The 19188-nt window shown below is 46.5% G+C and overlaps 1 protein-coding gene across 1 annotated transcript; it reads right to left on the reverse strand.

Annotated features, from left to right (window-relative positions):
• Positions 1–12591: 12591 nt before the first annotated feature.
• Positions 12592–16527, reverse strand: LOC127257041 (protein NRT1/ PTR FAMILY 4.4). Its single transcript, XM_051283305.1, has 6 exons — positions 16416–16527; positions 16073–16216; positions 15124–15341; positions 14455–14880; positions 14051–14211; positions 12592–13802 (listed from the first exon to the last, which is right to left on the reverse strand). Exons 2-6 carry the CDS (start codon positions 16200–16202, stop codon positions 12893–12895), a joined length of 1845 nt encoding a protein of 614 aa, XP_051139262.1. The 5' UTR covers positions 16203–16216; positions 16416–16527; the 3' UTR covers positions 12592–12892.
• Positions 16528–19188: the final 2661 nt, after the last annotated feature.

Consider the following 19188-nt stretch of genomic DNA (forward strand, 5'->3'; position numbering starts at 1 on the left):
GGGTTAACGGGACGTGGGACTTGCCGTGCCTCCGAGCTTACCTCCCTGAAACCCTTGTTCAGCAGGTCTCGGCGATTCCTTCTGATCTCCAGATTGTGGATCAGCCGATCTGGAAGGCCTCGACCACAGGTACTTTCTCTACATCCTCAGCATGGGAGATGAGCCGCACAGCTGGAGCACGGAGCTGGCTCTCTTGCAGCTTGTGGTCGCCGCTTCTTACTCCTACAATGTCGGTTTTCCTATGGCGTTTATTTCGCCGTCGGATACCCGTCGATGAGGCCTTACGGAAGATGGGCCTCCCTATTGTCTCTTGCTGCCAGTGCTGTCGGGAGTCTGAGACGATCGAGCACTTATTCTTCTCGTCGGCGGTTGCCCAGCGCGTGTGGCGCCATCTTGCTGATCTATTTCATATCCAAATCCCGCGGACACATGCGCCCCACCTGATGGTTTCCGCTTGGCGTCTGTCCTCCCCACATGCGCGGAGTATCCGTACTTATATACCGCTCCTGGCCTTCTGGTTTCTTTGGACGGCACGGAATGACGCCAAACACCGAGGTATCCAAATTTCATCTGACCGGATTATTTGGCGTATTCACTCTCATTTGCAGGTCTTAGGCCGTGCTGGCCTCCTTCAGCGTCAGCACTGGCCTGGGGAGGTGCACCTAGCCTCTAGTCTCGGCCTTCGCCTCCCACCTCCGGTTCTTCGGCCGCCGGTCATGGTATGCTGGGAAGCCCCGTCTCCAGGCTGGTTCAAACTCAACACTGATGGGGCATCGCTCGGGAATCCAGGCGCCGCTGGAGCCGCGGGCGTCATTCGGGATGCCACCGGCGCCCCAATTGTGGCATTCCAAGCTCCCCTTTTGAATACGACGAACACTTTGGCCGAACTGCAGGCGATTCGATCTGGAGTGGACCTGGCGATTGCCCGCGGCCTCCTCCCTCTCTGGATCGAGACGGACTCGGCCAGCAGTATCTCTCTCATCTCCTCCTCGACGGGACACTGGACTCTCCAGCCTTGTCTCCACCACCTGCGCCTACAGCTTCGCAGCATCGAGTGGAGGATCTCTCATATTTTCCGCGAGGGCAATAAAGTGGCGGACAACCTAGCGAACACCTCTGTTGCCCTTCCTCACACGCGGATCCTTGAGCCGGCGGACATCCCTGCGAGAACCCGTGGCCTCATCCATGCTGACGCGGCGGGCCTCCCGTGCTTTCGCTTCCGTTAGCTTTTATTTGCTTACAATCTTTATTTACATTTGCAGCACTTGTACCGAACTTTGCAGAACTATGTATGGCTTGATCCCGTTGGGGTACGTAGGCAGCTCCTTGAGCCCAGCCAAAAAAAAAAAAAAAAACCCTAAACCCTAAACCCTAAACCCTAAACCCTAAACCCTAAACCCTAAACCCTAAACCCTAAACCCTAAACCCTAAACCCTAAACCCTAAACCCTGAACCCTGAACCCTGAACCCTGAACCCTAAAAAAAAAAAAAAAAAAAAAACCATTCGCGCCCAGCCAAATTCTCTCCAGCCCCTTGGCGATTTCACGCCGCCCGCCACTGCCATCGCTGTTCCGGCGGATCCAGACGCCGGACGGCCAATCTGCCACCGTCACTCGACTCGCCATCCCCGAAAACTCCCCCTACACCGAGCCCCGTCGCCGGAAACCGCCCCTAGCCGCCGCTCTCGTCCGCCCCGAAACGACGTCACCGGCGAACTCGCCGCTGCCGGCGTTTTCAGCCCGGCGCCTCATCACCATCGTGGTCGCCATCCTCCATAACCCCCGTCCCCACCAAACCACCGCCGGAAACCGCCGCAGCACCGCTGTCCGCCATTGCCGTTTCGGTGATACTTTCAGCGCCGGTATCTCTCAACACCGGCGTTGGACCGCCGATCGGCCTCAGAGTACCAGAGCAGCAGGGAAACGACGACGACGAGGGCCAGGGACAGCCGTGAAGCCTGGGCACCGTTCGGGCACTGTTCCAGAAGGGTGGTCGGACGTCAGGGTCGGGCGGAGTGGCGGAGGCGTCTAGTCGGGAGGTCAAACGTCGGGGCCAGTGATAGCCGCGACACCTGGGCCCTGGTCGGGAAATGTTCTGGCGTCGGGGCACCGACTGGGGATGGTCGGGGTCGGGACAAACAGTGGTGACACCAGAAAGGTGGTCGGGCAGTGGGGTCGGCCGGAGAGGCAGAGGCGTCTAGTCGGGAAGTCAATCGTCAGGACCAGTGACAGCCGCAATCCCTGGGTCCCGGTCGGGAACTGTTCTGGCGTCAGAGGGGCACCGACTGGGAGGTTGTCTGGGTCGGGGGACACAGTGGTAGCACCAGAACGGTGGTCGGGCGGCGGAGTCGGGAGGAGAGGCAGAAACGTCGTGTCGGGAGGTCAACCGTCGGGAGAAACAACAGTCGCGACCCCTGGGCCTCGGTCGGGAAATGTTCTGGCGTCGGGGGGCACCGACTAGGGGGTATGTCGGGGTCGGGGAACACAGTGATGGTACCAGAAAGGTGGTCGGGCAGCGGAGTCGGGCGGAGAAGCAGAGGCGTCATTCCGTGCCGTCCAAAGAAACCAGAAGGCCAGAAGCGGTATATAAGTACGGATACTCCGCGCATGTGGGGAGGACAGACGCCAAGCGGAAACCATCAGGTGGGGCGCATGTGTCCGCGGGATTTGGATATGAAATAGATCGGCAAGATGGCGCCACACGCGCTGGGCAACCGCCGACGAGAAGAATAAGTGCTCGATCGTCTCAGACTCCCGACATCACTGGCAGCAAGAGACAATAGGGAGGCCCATCTTCCGTAAGGCCTCATCGACGGGTATCCGACGGCGAAATAAACGCCATAGGAATACCGACATTGTAGGAGTAAGAAGCGGCGACCACAAGCTGCAAGAGAGCCAGCTCCGTGCTCCAGCTGTTCGGCTCATCTCCCATGCTGAGGTTGTAGAGAAAGTACCTGTGGTCGAGGCCTTCCAAATCGGCTGATCCGCAATCTGGAGATCAGAAGGAATCGCCGAGACCTGCTGAACAAGGGTTTCAGGGAGGTAAGCTCGGAGGCGCGTCAAGTCCCACGTCCCGTTAACCCACATCTCTTTCACCCGTATCGGCGGAGGGCGGTCCTGGCGGTCAGCGCATAGCGGACGATCTCCACACCAAGTATCATACCAGAAGAAGCAGTCCCCACGCCCCAAATTCCAAGTGATCTGGGTCTGTGCCTCGTCTCGAACCTGGCAGAGGCGCTTCCAAACCGGGCTGTCGTAGCTCCTGCAGGGTGCAAGTCCTGGAAAGGAATTCCGAAAATATTTCTGTTGAAGCGCGCGAGCCCAAAGGGAGGAGCCATCTCTGAGTCGCCACCACAGTTTAAACGAGAAGGCCCGAACCGTATCGGCCAGGCGACGAATGCCAAGCCCACCCTCCTCCTGTGGCCGTGCAATATCCGCCCAGGAGATCCAATGGCGGCGGCGGTGCCCGTGATAAGAACCCCAGAAAAAACGAGCAAAAAGTTGCTCCACAGAGTGAAGTACCGCCTGGGGGGGGCAAAGTACCTGCAGCAGATAGAGGGGGAGCGAGAACAAAGTGCTCCTGATTAACTGTAATCGACCCCCGTGAGATAGAACCGATCGATCCCAACGCTGCAGATAACGACGGAGTTTTCCAAGGAGTTCCTCATAAAGAATATTGCGCCGATTGCCCACATAGAGGGGCGCGCCAAGATATGTAAGAGGGAGTTCAGCTGCGCCAAAACCAGTCACCGATTGGAGCTGTCGATTGGAGTTCAGCTGCGCCAAAACTTATTGCTGAAATTGGACCTTAACAAGGCGTATGATCGGGTGTCATGGCGGTTCTTGCGGCACGCCCTTTCCAGGTTCGGTTTCCCGGCTCATTTCATCACCTTGATTATGAACTGTGTTGAGCATGCTTGGTACTCGATCCTTGTGAATGGGGACTTGGGTGGCTTCTTCCCCTCCTCGCGAGGCCTTAGGCAGGGAGACCCCTTGTCCCCGACCCTTTTTGTCTTGGCTGCAGATCTCTTATCACGAGGCTTGGAGCGCCTCTACAGCCGTTTTCCGGATCTGTACTATCGGTGTCGTGGTCGGTTCCGGCTGACGCACCTTGCCTACGCGGATGATGTCCTCATATTCGCTAATACCTGTGGCAATCGCATCAGCCTTCTGACCGACTTTCTGACGACTTACGCACGGATTACTGGTCAGATGGTGAATTGTCAGAAGAGTCAGCTTGTTTTCAGCCGTCAGTGCCCGGAGAGTGTACAACGGCTGCTCCAATCGGTGACTGGTTTTGGCGCGGCTGAACTTCCCCTCACGTATCTTGGCGCGCCCCTCTATGTGGGCAATCGGCGCAATATCCTTTATGAGGAACTCCTTGGAAAACTCCGCCGCTATCTGCAGCGTTGGGATCGATCGGTTCTATCTCACGGGGGTCGATTACAGTTGATCAGGAGCACCTTGTTCTCGCTCCCCCTCTATCTCTTGCAGGTACTTTGCCCCCCCCAGACGGTACTTCACTCTGTGGAGCAACTATTTGCTCGTTTTTTCTGGGGCTCTTATCACGGGCACCGTCGCCGCCATTGGATCTCCTGGGTGGATATTGCACGGCCTCAGGAGGAGGGTGGACTTGGCATTCGCCGCCTTGCCGATATGGTCCGGGCTTTCTCTTTTAAACTGTGGTGGCGACTCAGAGATGGCTCCTCCCTTTGGGCTCGCGCGCTTCAACAGAAATATTTTCGTAATTCCTTTCCAGGACTTGCACCCTGCCGAAGCTACGACAGCCCGGTTTGGAAGCGCCTCTGCCAGGTTCGAGACGAGGCACAGACTCAGATCACTTGGAATTTGGGGCGTGGGGACTGCTTCTTTTGGTATGATACTTGGTGTGGAGATCGTCCTCTATGCACTGACCGCCAGGACTGCCCTCCGCCGATACGGGTGAAAGAAATGTGGGTAAATGGGACGTGGGACTTGACGCGCCTTCGAGCTTATCTTCCAGAAACCCTTGTTCAGCAGGTCTCGGCGATTCCTTATGATCCCCAGATTGCGGATCAACCGATTTGGAAGGCCTCGACCACAGGTACATTCTCTACAACTTCAGCATGGGAGATGAGCCGAACAGTTGGAGCATGGAGTTGGCTCTCTTGCAGCTTGTGGTCGCCGCTTCTTACTCCTACAGTGTCGGTATTCCTATGGCGTTTATTTCGCCGTCGGATACCCGTCGATGAGGCCTTACGGAAGATGGGCCTCCCTATTGTCTCTTGCTGTCAGTGCTGTCGGGAGTCTGAGACGATCGAGCACTTATTCTTCTCATCGGCGGTTGCCCAGCGCGTGTGGCGCCATCTCGCCGACAAATTTCGCATCCAACTTCCGCGGACACACGCGCCCCACCTCATGGTCTCTGCTTGGCGTCTGTCCTCCCCTCATGCGCGGAGTATCCGTACTTATATCCCACTTCTGGCCTTCTGGTTTCTTTGGACGGCACGGAATGACGCCAAACACCGAGGTATCCAGATTTCATCTGACCGGATTATTTGGCGTATTCACTCTCATTTGCAGGTCTTGGGCCGTGCTGGCCTCCTTCAGCGTCAACACTGGCCTGGGGAGGTGCACTTAGCCTCTAGTCTCGGCCTTCGCCTCCCACCTCCGGTTCTTCGGCCGCCGGTCATGGTGCGTTGGGAAGCTCCGTCTCCAGGATGGTTCAAACTCAATACCGATGGGGCATTGCTCGGGAATCCAGACGCCGCTGGAGCCGCGGGCGTCATTCGGGATGCCACCGGCGCCCCACTTGTGGCATTCCAAGTTCCCCTTTTGGATACGACGAACACTTTGGCTGAACTGCAAGCGATTCGATCTGGAGTGGACCTGGCGGTTGCACGCGGCCTCCTCCCTCTCTGGATCGAGACGGACTCGGCCAGCAGTATCTCTCTCATCTCCTCCTCGACGGGACACTGGACTCTCCAGCCTTGTCTCCACCACCTGCGCCTACAGCTTCGCAGCATCGAGTGGAGGATCTCTCATATTTTCCGCGAGGGCAATAAAGTGGCGGACAACCTAGCGAACACCTCTGTTGCCCTTCCTCACACGCGGATCCTTGAGCCGGCGGACATCCCTGCGAGAACCCGTGGCCTCATCCATGCTGACGCGGCGGGCCTCCCGTGCTTTCGCTTCCGTTAGCTTTTATTTGCTTACAATTTCTATTTACATTCCCAGCATTTGTACCGAAATTTGCAGAACTACGTATGGCTTGATCCCGTTGGGGTACGTAGGCAGCTCTTTGAGCCCAGCCAAAAAAAAAAAAAAAAAACCCTAAACCCTAAAACCCTAAACCCTAAACCATCCGTACTTATATCCCACTTCTGGCCTTCTGGTTTCTCTGGACGGCACGGAATGACGCCAAACACCGAGGTATCCAGATTTCATCTGACCGGATTATTTGGCGTATTCACTCTCATTTGTAGGTGTTAGGCCGTGCTGGCCTCCTTCAGCGTCAGCACTGGCCTGGGGAGGTGCACTTAGCCTCTACTCTCGGCCTTCGCCTCCCGCCTCCGGTTCTTCGGCCGCCGGTCATGGTGCGTTGGGAAGCCCCGTCTCCAGGCTGGTTCAAACTCAATACTGATGGGGCATCGCTCGGGAATCCAAGCGCCGCTGGAGCCGCGGGCGTCATTCGGGATGCCACCGGCGCCCCACTTGTGGCATTCCAAGTTCCCCTTTTGAATACGACGAACACTTTGGCCGAACTGCAAGCGATTCGATCTAGAGTGGACCTGGCGGTTGCACGCGGCCTCCTCCCTCTCTGGATCGAGACGGACTCGGCCAGCAGTATCTCTCTCATCTCCTCCTCGACGGGACACTGGACTCTCCAGCCTTGTCTCCACCACCTGCGCCTACAGCTTCGCAGCATCGAGTGGAGGATCTCTCATATTTTCCGCGAGGGAAATAAAGTGGCGGACAACTTGGCGAACACCTCTGTTGCCCTTCCTCTCACGCGGATCTTTGAGCCGGCGGACATCCCTGCGAGGACTCGTGGCCTCATCCATGCTGACGCGGCGGGCCTCCCGTGCTTTCGCTTCCGTTAGCTTTACTTTATATTTCTTTTTAATTTCCAGCACTTGTACCGAACTTTGCAGAACTACGTATGGCTTGATCCCGTTTGGGTACGTAGGCAGCTCTTTGAGCCCAGCCAAAAAAAAAAAAAAACCCTAAACCCTAAACCCCTAAACCCTAAACCCTAAACCCTAAACCCAATACTGATGGGACATCACTCGGGAATCCAGGCGCCGCTGGAGCTGCGGGCGTCATTCGGGAAGCCACCGGCGCTCCCATCGTGGCATTCCAAGTTCCTATTTTGGATACGACAAACACTTTGGCTAAATTGCAGGCGATTCGATCCGGCGTGGACTTGGCGATAGCACGCGGCCTCCTCCCTCTCTGGATCGAGACGGACTCTGCCAGCAGTATCTCTCTCATCTCCTCCTCGACGGGACATTGGACTCTCCAGCCTTGTCTCCACCACCTGCACCTATAGCTTCGTAGCATCGAGTGGAAGATCTCTCATATTTACCGCGAAGGCAATAAAGTGGCGGACAACCTGGCGAACACATCAATTGCCCTTCCTCATACGCGGATTCTGGAGCCTGCGGACATCCCGACGAGGGCTCGTGGCTTCATCCATGCTGACGCAGCGGGCCTTCCGTGCTTTCACTTCCGTTAGCTTTTATTAGTTTTAATTTTATTTCACCGCTTTGTTACTTCTCTAGCCTTGTACCAAACTTTGCAGAACTACGTATGGCTTGATCTCGATTGAGTACGTAGGCAGCTCCTTGAGCCCAGCCAAAAAAAAAACCCTAAAACCTAAACCCTAAACCCTAACCCTAACCCTAAACCCTAAACCCGCTCAATCAAAAGAGAAACCGCCAGAGTCGCTAAGGCATCCAAAACACGATTTTCTTCTCTATATATATGAGATATCTGCCAAGTCGCATCTCTAAACCCTAAATCCAAAACCCTAAACCCTAAACCCTAAACCCCGCTAGAGGGACGGTTTTCCTGCGTTGTAGTTTTGGACGGATTTTGATCGGGGGTATATCTACCGCATCCGGCGGCAATACAGTGGTGCGAGTAATCTAGTTAGGGGTTTTTCGGACTGATGAAGACAATGGCGATAGTGTGGTGGCCGGAAAGTGGTTGGATCAATGGGTAGCTTAATGGAAGTTTTGATTGGAAAATGGCAAAGTGGGGAACAACAGTGGTGAGGTCGAGGTTAGGGTTTCGGTGGCTGGGATATGGGTGGATGGTTTAAGGTTTAGGGTTTAGGGGTTTTTTGCTAAAAACTATATAATAATGGCTGCACCCATAATGGGTTGTCTATGTACCCAAACGGGATCAAGCCATACGTAGTTATGTTGATACAGCCTACACAGTCCAAGTAAAACAAAACAGACCATACAAGCCTAGTTAGTCTAAGTATCAAAGGCCAAAGGCAACATGCCTAAGGCATCACCATCAACCAACCAATACTAAGCCTATCAAGTATATGTAATATCAATACTATGTGTGCCAAAAAAAAGGTAAAATGGTGAAGTCTGCTACCTGAAACGGAAAGTCAAGAGACCATCTGCATCCGCTTGAATGAGACTTTTGATTGACGAAGGTATATTTGTTGGGAGAAAACTCTGCTCAATCAAAAGAGAAACCGCTAGAGTCGCTACTCATCCGCAACACGGTTTTCTTCCCTATATATATGAGATATCTGCCAAGTCGCATCTCTAAACCCTAAATCCAAAACCGTAAACCGTAAACCCTAAACCCGGCTAGAGGGGCAATTTTCCTGCAATGCAATTTTGGACGGATTTTGATCGGGGGTATATCAGGAGCATCCAGCCGCGATACAGCGGTGCGAGTAAACAAGTTAGGGGTTTTTTAGGCTAACAAAGACAATGGAGATGGTGTGGTGGCCGGAAAATGGTTGGATCAATGAGTAGCTTAATGGAAGTTTTGATCGGAAAATGGCGATGTTGTGGAACAGTAATGGCGAGGTTGGGGTTAGGGTTTTCGGTGGCTTGGATGTGGGTGGATGGTTTAAGGTTTAGGGTTTATGGGATTTTTGTAATAACTATATAGCAATGGCTGCACCTAAAGTGGGTTGCCTACATACCCAAACGGGATCAAGCCATACGTAGTTCTGCTGATACAAGCTATACAGGCCAAGTCAAACGAAACAGACCAGACATACCTAGGTAGTCTAAGTATCAAATGCCAAAGGCAACATGCCTAAGGCATCAGCACCAACCAACCAATACTAAATCTATCAAGTGTAAGTAATATTAACACTAAGTGTTCCAAAAAACTAGTAAGAGGGTGAAGCCTTCTACCTGAAACGGAAAGTCGGGAGACCATCTGTATCTGCTCGAAGGAGATGTTTGATCGATGAAGGGATATTTGTCGGGAGAAATTTCCGCTCAATCGAAAAAGAAACCACCAAAGATGCGAAGGCATCCGCAGCACAGTTTTTTTCCCTATATATATGAGATATCTGCCAAGTCGTATCTCTAAACCCTAAACCCGGTCAGATGAGCAGTTTTCCGGCAATGCAGTTGTGGACGGATTTTGATTGGGGGTATTTCCAGCACCTCCGGCAGTGATACGGTGTTACGAGTAACTAGATTGAAGGTTTTTTGGGCTGATGAAAACAATGGTTGTAGTGTTGTGCCCAGAAAATTGTTGGATCAACAAGTAACTTAATGGGGATTTTGATTAGAAAATGGCGAAGTGGTGGAACATAAGTGGCCAGGTATGGGTTAGGGTTTCCGATGGCTGAGAACTCGATCGATGGTTTAGGGTTTCAGGTTTAGGGCTTTCTTTGGTAAAAACTAAATAGTAATGGTTGCATCCAAAATGAGTTGCCTATGTACCCACACGAGATCAAGCTATATGTAGTTCTGTTGATACAGGCTATACATTTCAAGTCAAACAAAACAAACCAAACAAGCCTAGGTAGTCTAAGTATTAAAGGCCAAAGGCAACATGCCTAAGGCATCAACACCAACAAACCAATTCTAAGTCTATCAAGTCTAAGTAATATCAACACTAAGTATCACAAAAAACAAGTAAAAGGGTAAAGCATGCTACCTGAAATTGAAAGTCGGGAGACCATCTGCATCCGCTCGAATAAGACTTTTGATCGACGAAGGGATATCTGTCGGGAGAAGTGTCATCTTAATCGAAAGAGAAACCGCCAGAGCCGCTAAGGCATCCGTGACACGATTCTCTTCCCTATATATATGAAATATCTACCAAATTGCATTTCTAAACCCTAAACCCTAAACCCTAAACTCCACCAGATGAGCAGTTTTCTGGTGATGCAGTTTTGGACAGATTTTGATCGGCGGTATTTCTGGCGCCTCCGGCGGTGATACGGCGGTACAAGTAATTAGGTTTGGGGTTTTTCGGGCTTATGAAGACAATAGCGGTAGTGCGGTGGCCGGAAAATGGCTAGATCAACTGGTAGCTTAATGGCAGTTTTGATCGGAAAATAGCAAAGTGGTGGAACAGTAGTGGCGAGATCGGGGTTAGGGTTTCCGGTTGCTGGGAAGTCGGTGGATGGTTTAAGGTTTAGGGTTTAGGGGCTTTTTTGTCAAAACTATGTAGCAATGGCTGCACCCAAAGTGGGTTGCCTACGTACCCAAACGGGATCAAGCCATACGTAGTTCTGTTGATACAAGCTATACAGTCCAAGTCAAACAAAACAGACCAAAAAAGCCTAGGTAGTCTAAGTATCAAAGGTCAAAGGCAACATGCCTAAGGCAACATGCCTAAGGCATCAACAAAAACCAAGCAATACTAAGCCTATCAAGTCTAAGTAATATCAACGCTAAGTATCCTAAGAAACAAGTAAGAGGGTGAAGCATGCTACCTGAAATGAAAAGTCGGGGGACCATCTGCATCCGCTCGACTAAGACTTTTGATTTACGAATGGATATTTATCGGGAGAAGTGTCATCTCAATCGAAGGAGAAACCGCCAGAGTCGCTAAAGCATCCGTAACACGGTTCCCTTCCCTATATATATGAATTAATAATCAAATTGCATCTATAAACCTTAAATTCTTAACCCTAAACCCCGCCAGATGGACAGTTTTCCGGCGATATAGTTTTAGACGGATTTTAATCGAGGGTATTTCTAGCGCCTCCGGCGGCGATACGGCGGTGCGAGTAACCAGGTTGGAAGTTTTTCGGACTAATGAAGATAATGGCAGTTGTGCGGTGGCCGGAAAATGACTAGATCAACGGGTAGCTTAATGGCGATTTTGATCAGAAAATAGCGAAGTGGTGGAATAGTAGTGGCAAGGTCGGAGTTAGGGTTTCCGATGGCTGGGAAGTCGATGAATGGTTTAAGGTTTAGGGTTTAGAGTTTAGGGTTTAGGAGTTTTTTTTTGGTAAAAACTATATAGCAATGGCTGCACCCAAAATGGGTTGCCTACGTACCCAAATGGGATCAAGCCATACGTAGTTCTGCTGATACAAGCTATACAGTTCAAGTCAAACAAAACAGACCAGACAAGCCTAGGTAGTCTAGGTATCAAAGGCTTCAATTATATTTTTATAGATAAAAAAAATACAGGGTGAATAATTGTAATTTTTATTTAAAATGATGGGATTTTTATATTAGATATAGAAAATTTGATTGATAATATAAAAAATAATATTTTGTATTAAATTATTGATTTATGAGTTGATAAATTATATATTGTATTAATGTATACACATTAAATTTTCTAAATGATTTTTATGAAAATACTACTCACTCAAAAAATTAAATGTTTCTTTTGAAAAAAAATTGGTTTTAGTTTGATATTAAAATAATTTATGATAAGATGTTTTATGAGAGAAAAAAATGTATTTTTTCGATAAACGCATAATCTAAATAGTAAAAACTTGAAATTTTGGGCAAAAGAAACATACCCTAAACAACAAATTCAATATATAAATTTAGTTAACAATAAAAAATAATATAATTAGCCAAATAAAAAGAAATATTCATTTTGTCCGTCAAAATTATATAACTATTATTTTTTATGTTAAATTTATGCACAATTATTAACAGTGAATAATATTTTATATATTCGTAATTTTATTATTTTTACGTTTTTTTTTTATCATAGTACGTATGTGTGCTTTGAAGTTATAATTTTTGTCTTGATAATTTTTTTGGTAAGACGAGAATCCGCGAAAGTTTACTAGTAAACTTTAGGTCGAATTCAATATTTTGTAAACTAAGTTTATCAAGGTAAGTCACATCAGACGAAACATGTGTAATATGTTAGACGTAAAGGCATTGATATTTGAACCCATCATACGGTTGACTATAATCGATTTTTTTGTTTAATCAAATTCAATATTCTGCAAACTAAGCTTATCAAAGTAAATTATATTAGACAAATCATGTATAATAGCTTAGAGCTGAAAGCGTCGATATTTGAAGCCATCATCTGGCCGACTATAATCGTTCTTTTGTTTGGATGCAAGCGGAGAATGATGTAAAAATTATTTAAACTGGCCACAGAATGACAGAAGATTTTTTATGAGCTTGGAACCTGGACGAGTCATTGCGTGTCATGAACATAAGAGGACTTTCAAAATTTTAATGAGTTGAAGTAAAAAAATCTAAAAATAAGCTTTTTTTTTTTTTTTTTTTTTTTATACTGTAATTGCTCTAATGTCAAATAGGATAATTGTACCATCCGTACATGCACCCAATTACAAATGTGGTGTTCATCCTCACTCCTTAATTAATACTAGAAGACTAGGTAGTTGTTCGTCGGGAATTCTATAGGGAGTATAATTATACCATATTCTGCAAGCTAGCTGTATGTATATCTAAACTAGTTAGCTAGCTAGTACCATCGGAATTTTGTTTCTCTAGGTCTTGATCTACCCGTAGTTGTAGTTTACGAGATGGAGGTGGAGGAGTACTAGTTGGTGATACAGATGGGTTGTAAGAATACCATCTCGACCAAAAGAGATAGTTGAAGAAGTTGATGAAGCTGAGTGAAGCTAGCAACCAGTAAAACAGGTCTAACCTATCTCTGTTGAGGTCGTTCTGGCTGAGCCAACCTCCTCCTCCTCCCCCTCCAGCGGTGGTCCAAGTTACTCTGTTCACCAGAGACACTAGAAGGGAGCTCAGATAAAACCCGAAGGAGTAGGAACAGTACGTCATGGCGGTCAAGAAGGATTGCATCCCTTGTATGGATTGCTTATAAAAAAATTCGATGAGTCCTACCGCTGTGAACATCTCCGACAGGCCAAAGATTAGAAACTGGGGAGCTATCCAGAGAATGGAAAGCGTTTTGTTAAATTTCAAGGCAGCTTGTCTTCTCCTGTGCTCGATAACTGCAGCCGAGACCATGGAGAATGTGGCGATGAAGAGGCCAATCCCGACTCTCTGGAGAGGAGAGATTCCAGAGTCCTTACGTGTGACTCGCCGTGCAAGAGGAACGAAGACAGTCTCGTAAAGGGGGACTACAAGAACGAGCATCATGTAGGGAATTGACTGGAGAGACGCGGGAGGGATGCGGAAGTTGGGGGTGAGACGAGTGTTCATACAAGTGCCCTGCTGGACGGAGAACGTCTGGAGCTGAGCCAAGATGGTGTTGAATATGATGGTGCAAGCAAAAATGGGGACTACTGACAGGAGTATCTTCACTTGCTCCACTTGTGAGACGCTGCACAGCTTCCATGGGCTTTCCCCCATTCCATTGCCGCCGTTGTTTTCGACTTTTATGCAGGCTTTGTCAAGGAACCTGATCGATTGATGGAGCGTCATCAATGTGATTTTGACTGATTGGTTAAGTAAATTAAATTAAGTTCTCTATCAATAGTAGTCGTTCTTGGCAGGCAGCCACTCATTGGCTGGCATATATATTAAATCCACACAGAGACACACAGGCATACATATATATATATATATATATGTGTGTGGGGGTATTGTTCATGTTCAGCCATCATATATATACATATATATATACATATACATATACATATATCCAACCTGAACTTGTTCGTGTGAATGAGTGTGACATTGGTGGAAGAAGGCGTCCCACCCGGGGTAGCACCTGACCTTCGATGTGGAATAAGGACATCGCTTTGGTGCAGCATCTCTGCATTGGACGGGCAGATTTGCTTTCTCTTTGATATGGCTGCCACGAAAACCTTTTCAAGAAACCACCAAAAATGAAAAATAGAATCACAACAGCGGCAGCACTATCTAATTTATAATTATATGTATATATATATATATATACACATAGTTAGCTAGTTAGTTTATGAATAAATTAAGTTGGATTGGAGAGTGAGTTTTGATGAGCTGAGACAACGGGTGGAATAAGCAGGAAACAAGCTACCTAGCTAGCTCGCTGGATTGAAAATGGAAACCGATCATGTAATAACTTAAACCTGGGCAATGGGCGTGAATATGCTTCCATGGGGTGGGCTGTTTCTGTAAACCAAGGATCCAGAAATGAGACTAATCAATCCGACGGCCATAGCAGCAGCAGAAACTCCAAAGCCAATATCCATCCCGGAATGGGTTTGAATCCACACGAAAAGGGTGAGGGCGACGAGCTCACCGGAGCAGAAGGCGAAATATGCGAAGTTGAAGAAAGTGGAGAGCTTGGTCGACTGCTTGGGAAACTGATCTGCTCCATGGGCAATAATGTTGGGCTTTAAGCACCCACTCCCCAAGGCCACCAGGTAGAGCGCCCCATAGAATATCCAGGCCTTGTACCCGCTCGCTTCCTCACACTTAGTGCTACCACCATCTCTGCACTTTGCTGGCCGCAGTTCCCCAACATGAGCTTGAACTGACAGCAGTATGAATCCCTGCATGCACGCCCACAGGCCATAGTCATTAGAATTTAGATGTATTCCTAGGTAGCACATATGTATATGTATGTATGAATAGCTCATCGAATTCCTCTCATGATGGAATTAATTAGGATTTTGATCCCCAACACAGCCGGTCGGAAGGCCACTGTAACGCAATGCAATAAAACTAATGATCATGTCTCGGTGGCGTGTGATTATAATTAAATTTAGTTAGTTCACGATATATCAGAAACGTACAGAAAGCTCCACGAAACCGAATATAAGCATGGTCCAGAAGCTCCCCAGATACGAATCGGATAGGAACCCACCAAGTAGGGATAGCAAGAAAACAGTCCCAACAAAATTTGTGACTGTGTTTGCTGACTTTGGCAGAGAGAAGTGCATCTCGTTCAACACATAGGTTATCAGGTTATTCCCAACAGCCGCAATTGCCATCATTTCAAAAGCTTGAAGTCCTGCCATCATTTCACCAGCCAACCACAGCAATAACATTTTACTTTATAAATCACACCTTGGGAATTTGAAAAGATTAAAAAAAAAAAAACAAAGGTGACCTAATAGTTACTAAATAATACCCACCCACACACACACACATACTATGGATGGATTTGAAATGCAATGATCGAGCACTGACAAGTTCATATCATGAGATATATATGTGTATATGTATATATGTATAACCGCCGATCCTGCTCTCGACTGTAAGTAACTAGACTACTCCGGCTGCACTAAAATTCTCTGCAGCTCTTCATGTGTTAACACAAATTAATTTATCATATACACAGCAGACCCACAGATCATGTAAAACGGGAGAGATGTGTAGCTGCACGCACGCGTGTTTAATTAATTCGATTCCACGATCGAGATATAGATAATTGTAGATAATATATATGTGTCGAAATTGAATATGTTTCTGACACGGCCCTATCCGCCGATCAAAATACAGTGAGTCAAATGCATGAGTGAAGCAACTAAAGTCATAATTAATAATTAACTTAGCGTGCAGATATAATTATATGTCGGGCTGTATGCATATGATATCTTATATGTGTGTGTGCGAGAAAGGACTCTATAAAGTGCGTGTCATTGGAGAATCCCAGGCTACGTGTGAATAAGAAGAATTGATGGAAAGATATGGTGGAAGAGGAGATTGATGATTAGAGGTGTTGTAACTTGTATAAGAGACCTAAAATAAAACCAGCAGCAGTCATTCCCCCATGTTTACTAGGCCTGCATGACTTCCCTCTCCAATCCACGGACATGTGACCATCGGATTCTGATCCCCTTTGATCTTCCCTTGCATCTGTGCTTTCCATGTTATACCTACACTCTGCAACAGATTAAAACTCAATTATTAATGATCTTCAGTTGCATAGATTCAAATGTCAAACTAACCCAAACCTGCTGCGCTGCACGCGCGTACATACGGGTATCCTAATTCCTTATCATTATTATTATTATTATTATTATTATATATGCAGGCAGGCAGGAAGGTTAGAAACTAAAGTTCAAGAATCAAAAATACTAACCTAGCAAGCTACAGATAAGATCGAGCAGCTCTTTCCCGTTTTCTTCATAAAGCCACTGATTGAGTCTTTCCTGAGACACACGATTTTGGCTGGCTGGGTATTTATAAAATCCTCTTTGCTTAATTAATTGATTAATAATTTCCATCTATTCGCCCATCTTCCACTTACTTGTTCACTCACCCGATCGAGTTGACTTTGCTGTAGTGGACTGGCTGGCCCATCTACCACAATATTCATCAAAGTACTCGATTGGTCTCAGGGAGGCCCGCCACGATATGATGATCATCATTCATCACCAAGAACGTATTTGTATTTACCGTATTAATTAATTATGGGAATATATGTATGTTTGCTATTCAATCAGTCCTTCATATCGTGTAGTATGCATCATATATATAATATATATATCAATTCCTGTGATCGAGCTAGCTAGCTGCTTATAGCATGTACCTAGCTCGCTGCAGGTCGAGATCCAAATTAAAGTCCAAGCACCACAAAGCTGCATTGCGTTGTCTGAGGAACCACCATGCAACACTTGTCACTGTCCCCCAATTGCAGCACCTGGTGCAAACACCACCCATCAAGCTGAGCATCGATTATCAATAGTGCTCGGCCTGTGTTTAAGAAGTGAAATTTTGAGTCTTAAATCAATTGGTTATAGGTAAACCAGTTTTCAATCTTGTAAACCAAGGGAGTTCCACGGCATATCAATATTCAATATATCTCAAAACTCCATACAGGATGAATACACTCTGATAGCATGTTAAAAAGAGCACCACTGATAATGTAGTTTCACATATACATGCATATATATATATTTTTTATGTTGTTGTGGGGCACGGCCAATATTATTGCCCGGGCAGTGGAGCATCAAATTTCAATTACCACTCCCTCATCACTCCCACTTTTCATTTTAATTTCTTCCTTCTGTACTTGTGATCATCGACTTGTTGAAAAATGTTCTCCGGCTGCAATTGCTAACCTACTTTCACTCCCTTCCGCTGCAAATACTCTCTTCAGAATGGGTCATTTTCATGCACTCGACCTATACATCATTCTTCCTCCACTGTCGGAATTGATTACTGCAAAATTATTGTGCTGAATTATACATGTCTGCCGAATCCCGAGAGATTTATATTCAAGCAAAAACAACATTAATTATTCATAATTCAAAGAGTCTAGTTAACAGAGAAAAATTGAAAAAAAATATCTTGTAAGTTTCATTATTTTTTTTTTTCCTTTTTTTGACATTTTGTTTGCATTTTTTCAATAAAAAACAATAAGTCATTCCGAAATTTTAAAATTGTCCTCAACACCGAAAAAATCACGCGCTTATGATCTAACCGACATTTGGGTGAACTCTCTGGACATTTGCGTGAGCTCTCCTGAACCAATGCGGTATACGACATGGCCTCGCCTCCCCTCCGGCTGTTGATGTGGAAATTTGCAATCTAGAACAATTTATCAACTCAAGGTTTTATTTTAGTTCTCTGGCCTCAAAACGCATGTGATAGGTATGTGTACCTACGTGGCCTTGGACATTGCCAGGGTTTGTCATTTGTCAATGGCTTGACGGTGAAAATTTATTTTTTTAAAAAAATATATATATAATTTTTTTAATTTCAATTTGTTATTCGCAATTAACATTGAATTCAGACCTAAATGGATCTGAACTCACCTAAAACATACTCTATTCAATTTAAGTCAATGCTTACATCAACATAGACAGATACATATATACACATACATATATATACCCCTTAGCAATCATCATCATCCATTAATAAATTTCAGGGCACAATTTTTCATTGTCTTCCCAGGGTAGGCAAACAACAACTTTGGGGATCTTTTGAGGTCGAAGATCATTGAATTTGAGGTGGGATAGGAAGAGCGTGCATAGGCTTAAATCGAACGGCTGGAGTATGATTTAGATGAGTTGGGATTGAGTTAGGTATAAATTGGATGTATTTCGTATTAATTGCAAATAATACACTGAAATTAAGAAAAAATGAATTTTCACGCCGTGCCGCCAACAATCCATGTCGTGCGACAATGCAGTTCTAACAAGGTCTCTGCAGCAGGGAGGAGGTCACGTGCACGTGTCTATCACATACGTTTTGTATTGGACTTTAGCAACGGAATGTACGGATAGATCAAATCCATCGCGATAAAGTTTTGCACTCCTTTAAAGGTTTTCGTCAGTATTTGAGATAGAGTGGTAATACAGAATAATTATGTCAATAAAAGCCACGGAATTGACCGCAAATCCTTCACACATCTCTTTTGGTGAAGGCATAAATTTTTGTTGTTATTATCGACAAAAATATGGACGAAATTTAACATTTATACTTATTACTTGTGATTTTTCATATCAAACTCAAGAACTTTAAATCATGATATGAAATTAGAAGAATACTCACATGTGATTCTAGCTGAACGAAGAATGAAGTAAGAGCTTGCTTGAGCGAGAAAACAATAAAAATAGTTATCTAAACAAAACAATAAAGTGCGCAAAACGGTGGTTTCCGGGAGGTGAGTGGGGTGAGAATGAGAGTGAGCGAAGCGAAGTAGCTATGAGTGAGCGGTATATGTATAAATGAAAAAAATGAACGGGTGATGGATGTTGAGCGAAGATGAGTAGAGCGGTAGTATATGTGATGGTAGGGTAAAATGATATGCTTTGTAAGTAAATTGTATATTCCTAAATGGTTAGATAATTTTTGAATGAAATGAGCTAATGAGACGATGGTGAATTAATGGAATAGTAATATAT

Source organism: Andrographis paniculata, unplaced genomic scaffold (genome assembly GCF_009805555.1).
Source record: "Andrographis paniculata isolate CXL003 unplaced genomic scaffold, ASM980555v1 Contig57END, whole genome shotgun sequence".
Classification (NCBI taxonomy): domain Eukaryota; kingdom Viridiplantae; phylum Streptophyta; class Magnoliopsida; order Lamiales; family Acanthaceae; genus Andrographis; species Andrographis paniculata.

Bases quoted from the DNA above. Each gene is read 5' to 3' on its own strand.
- LOC127257041 (XM_051283305.1), bottom strand. From the start codon at position 16,202: ATGGAAAGCACAGATGCAAGGGAAGATCAAAGGGGATCAGAATCCGAT. The intron at 14,881-15,123 runs GTACGTTTCTGA...GCGTGCATGCAG, and splicing joins TCGGTTTCGTGGAGCTTTCT to GGATTCATACTGCTGTCAGT. The intron at 13,803-14,050 runs GTTGGATATATG...TCAATCGATCAG, and splicing joins ATTCACACGAACAAGTTCAG to GTTCCTTGACAAAGCCTGCA.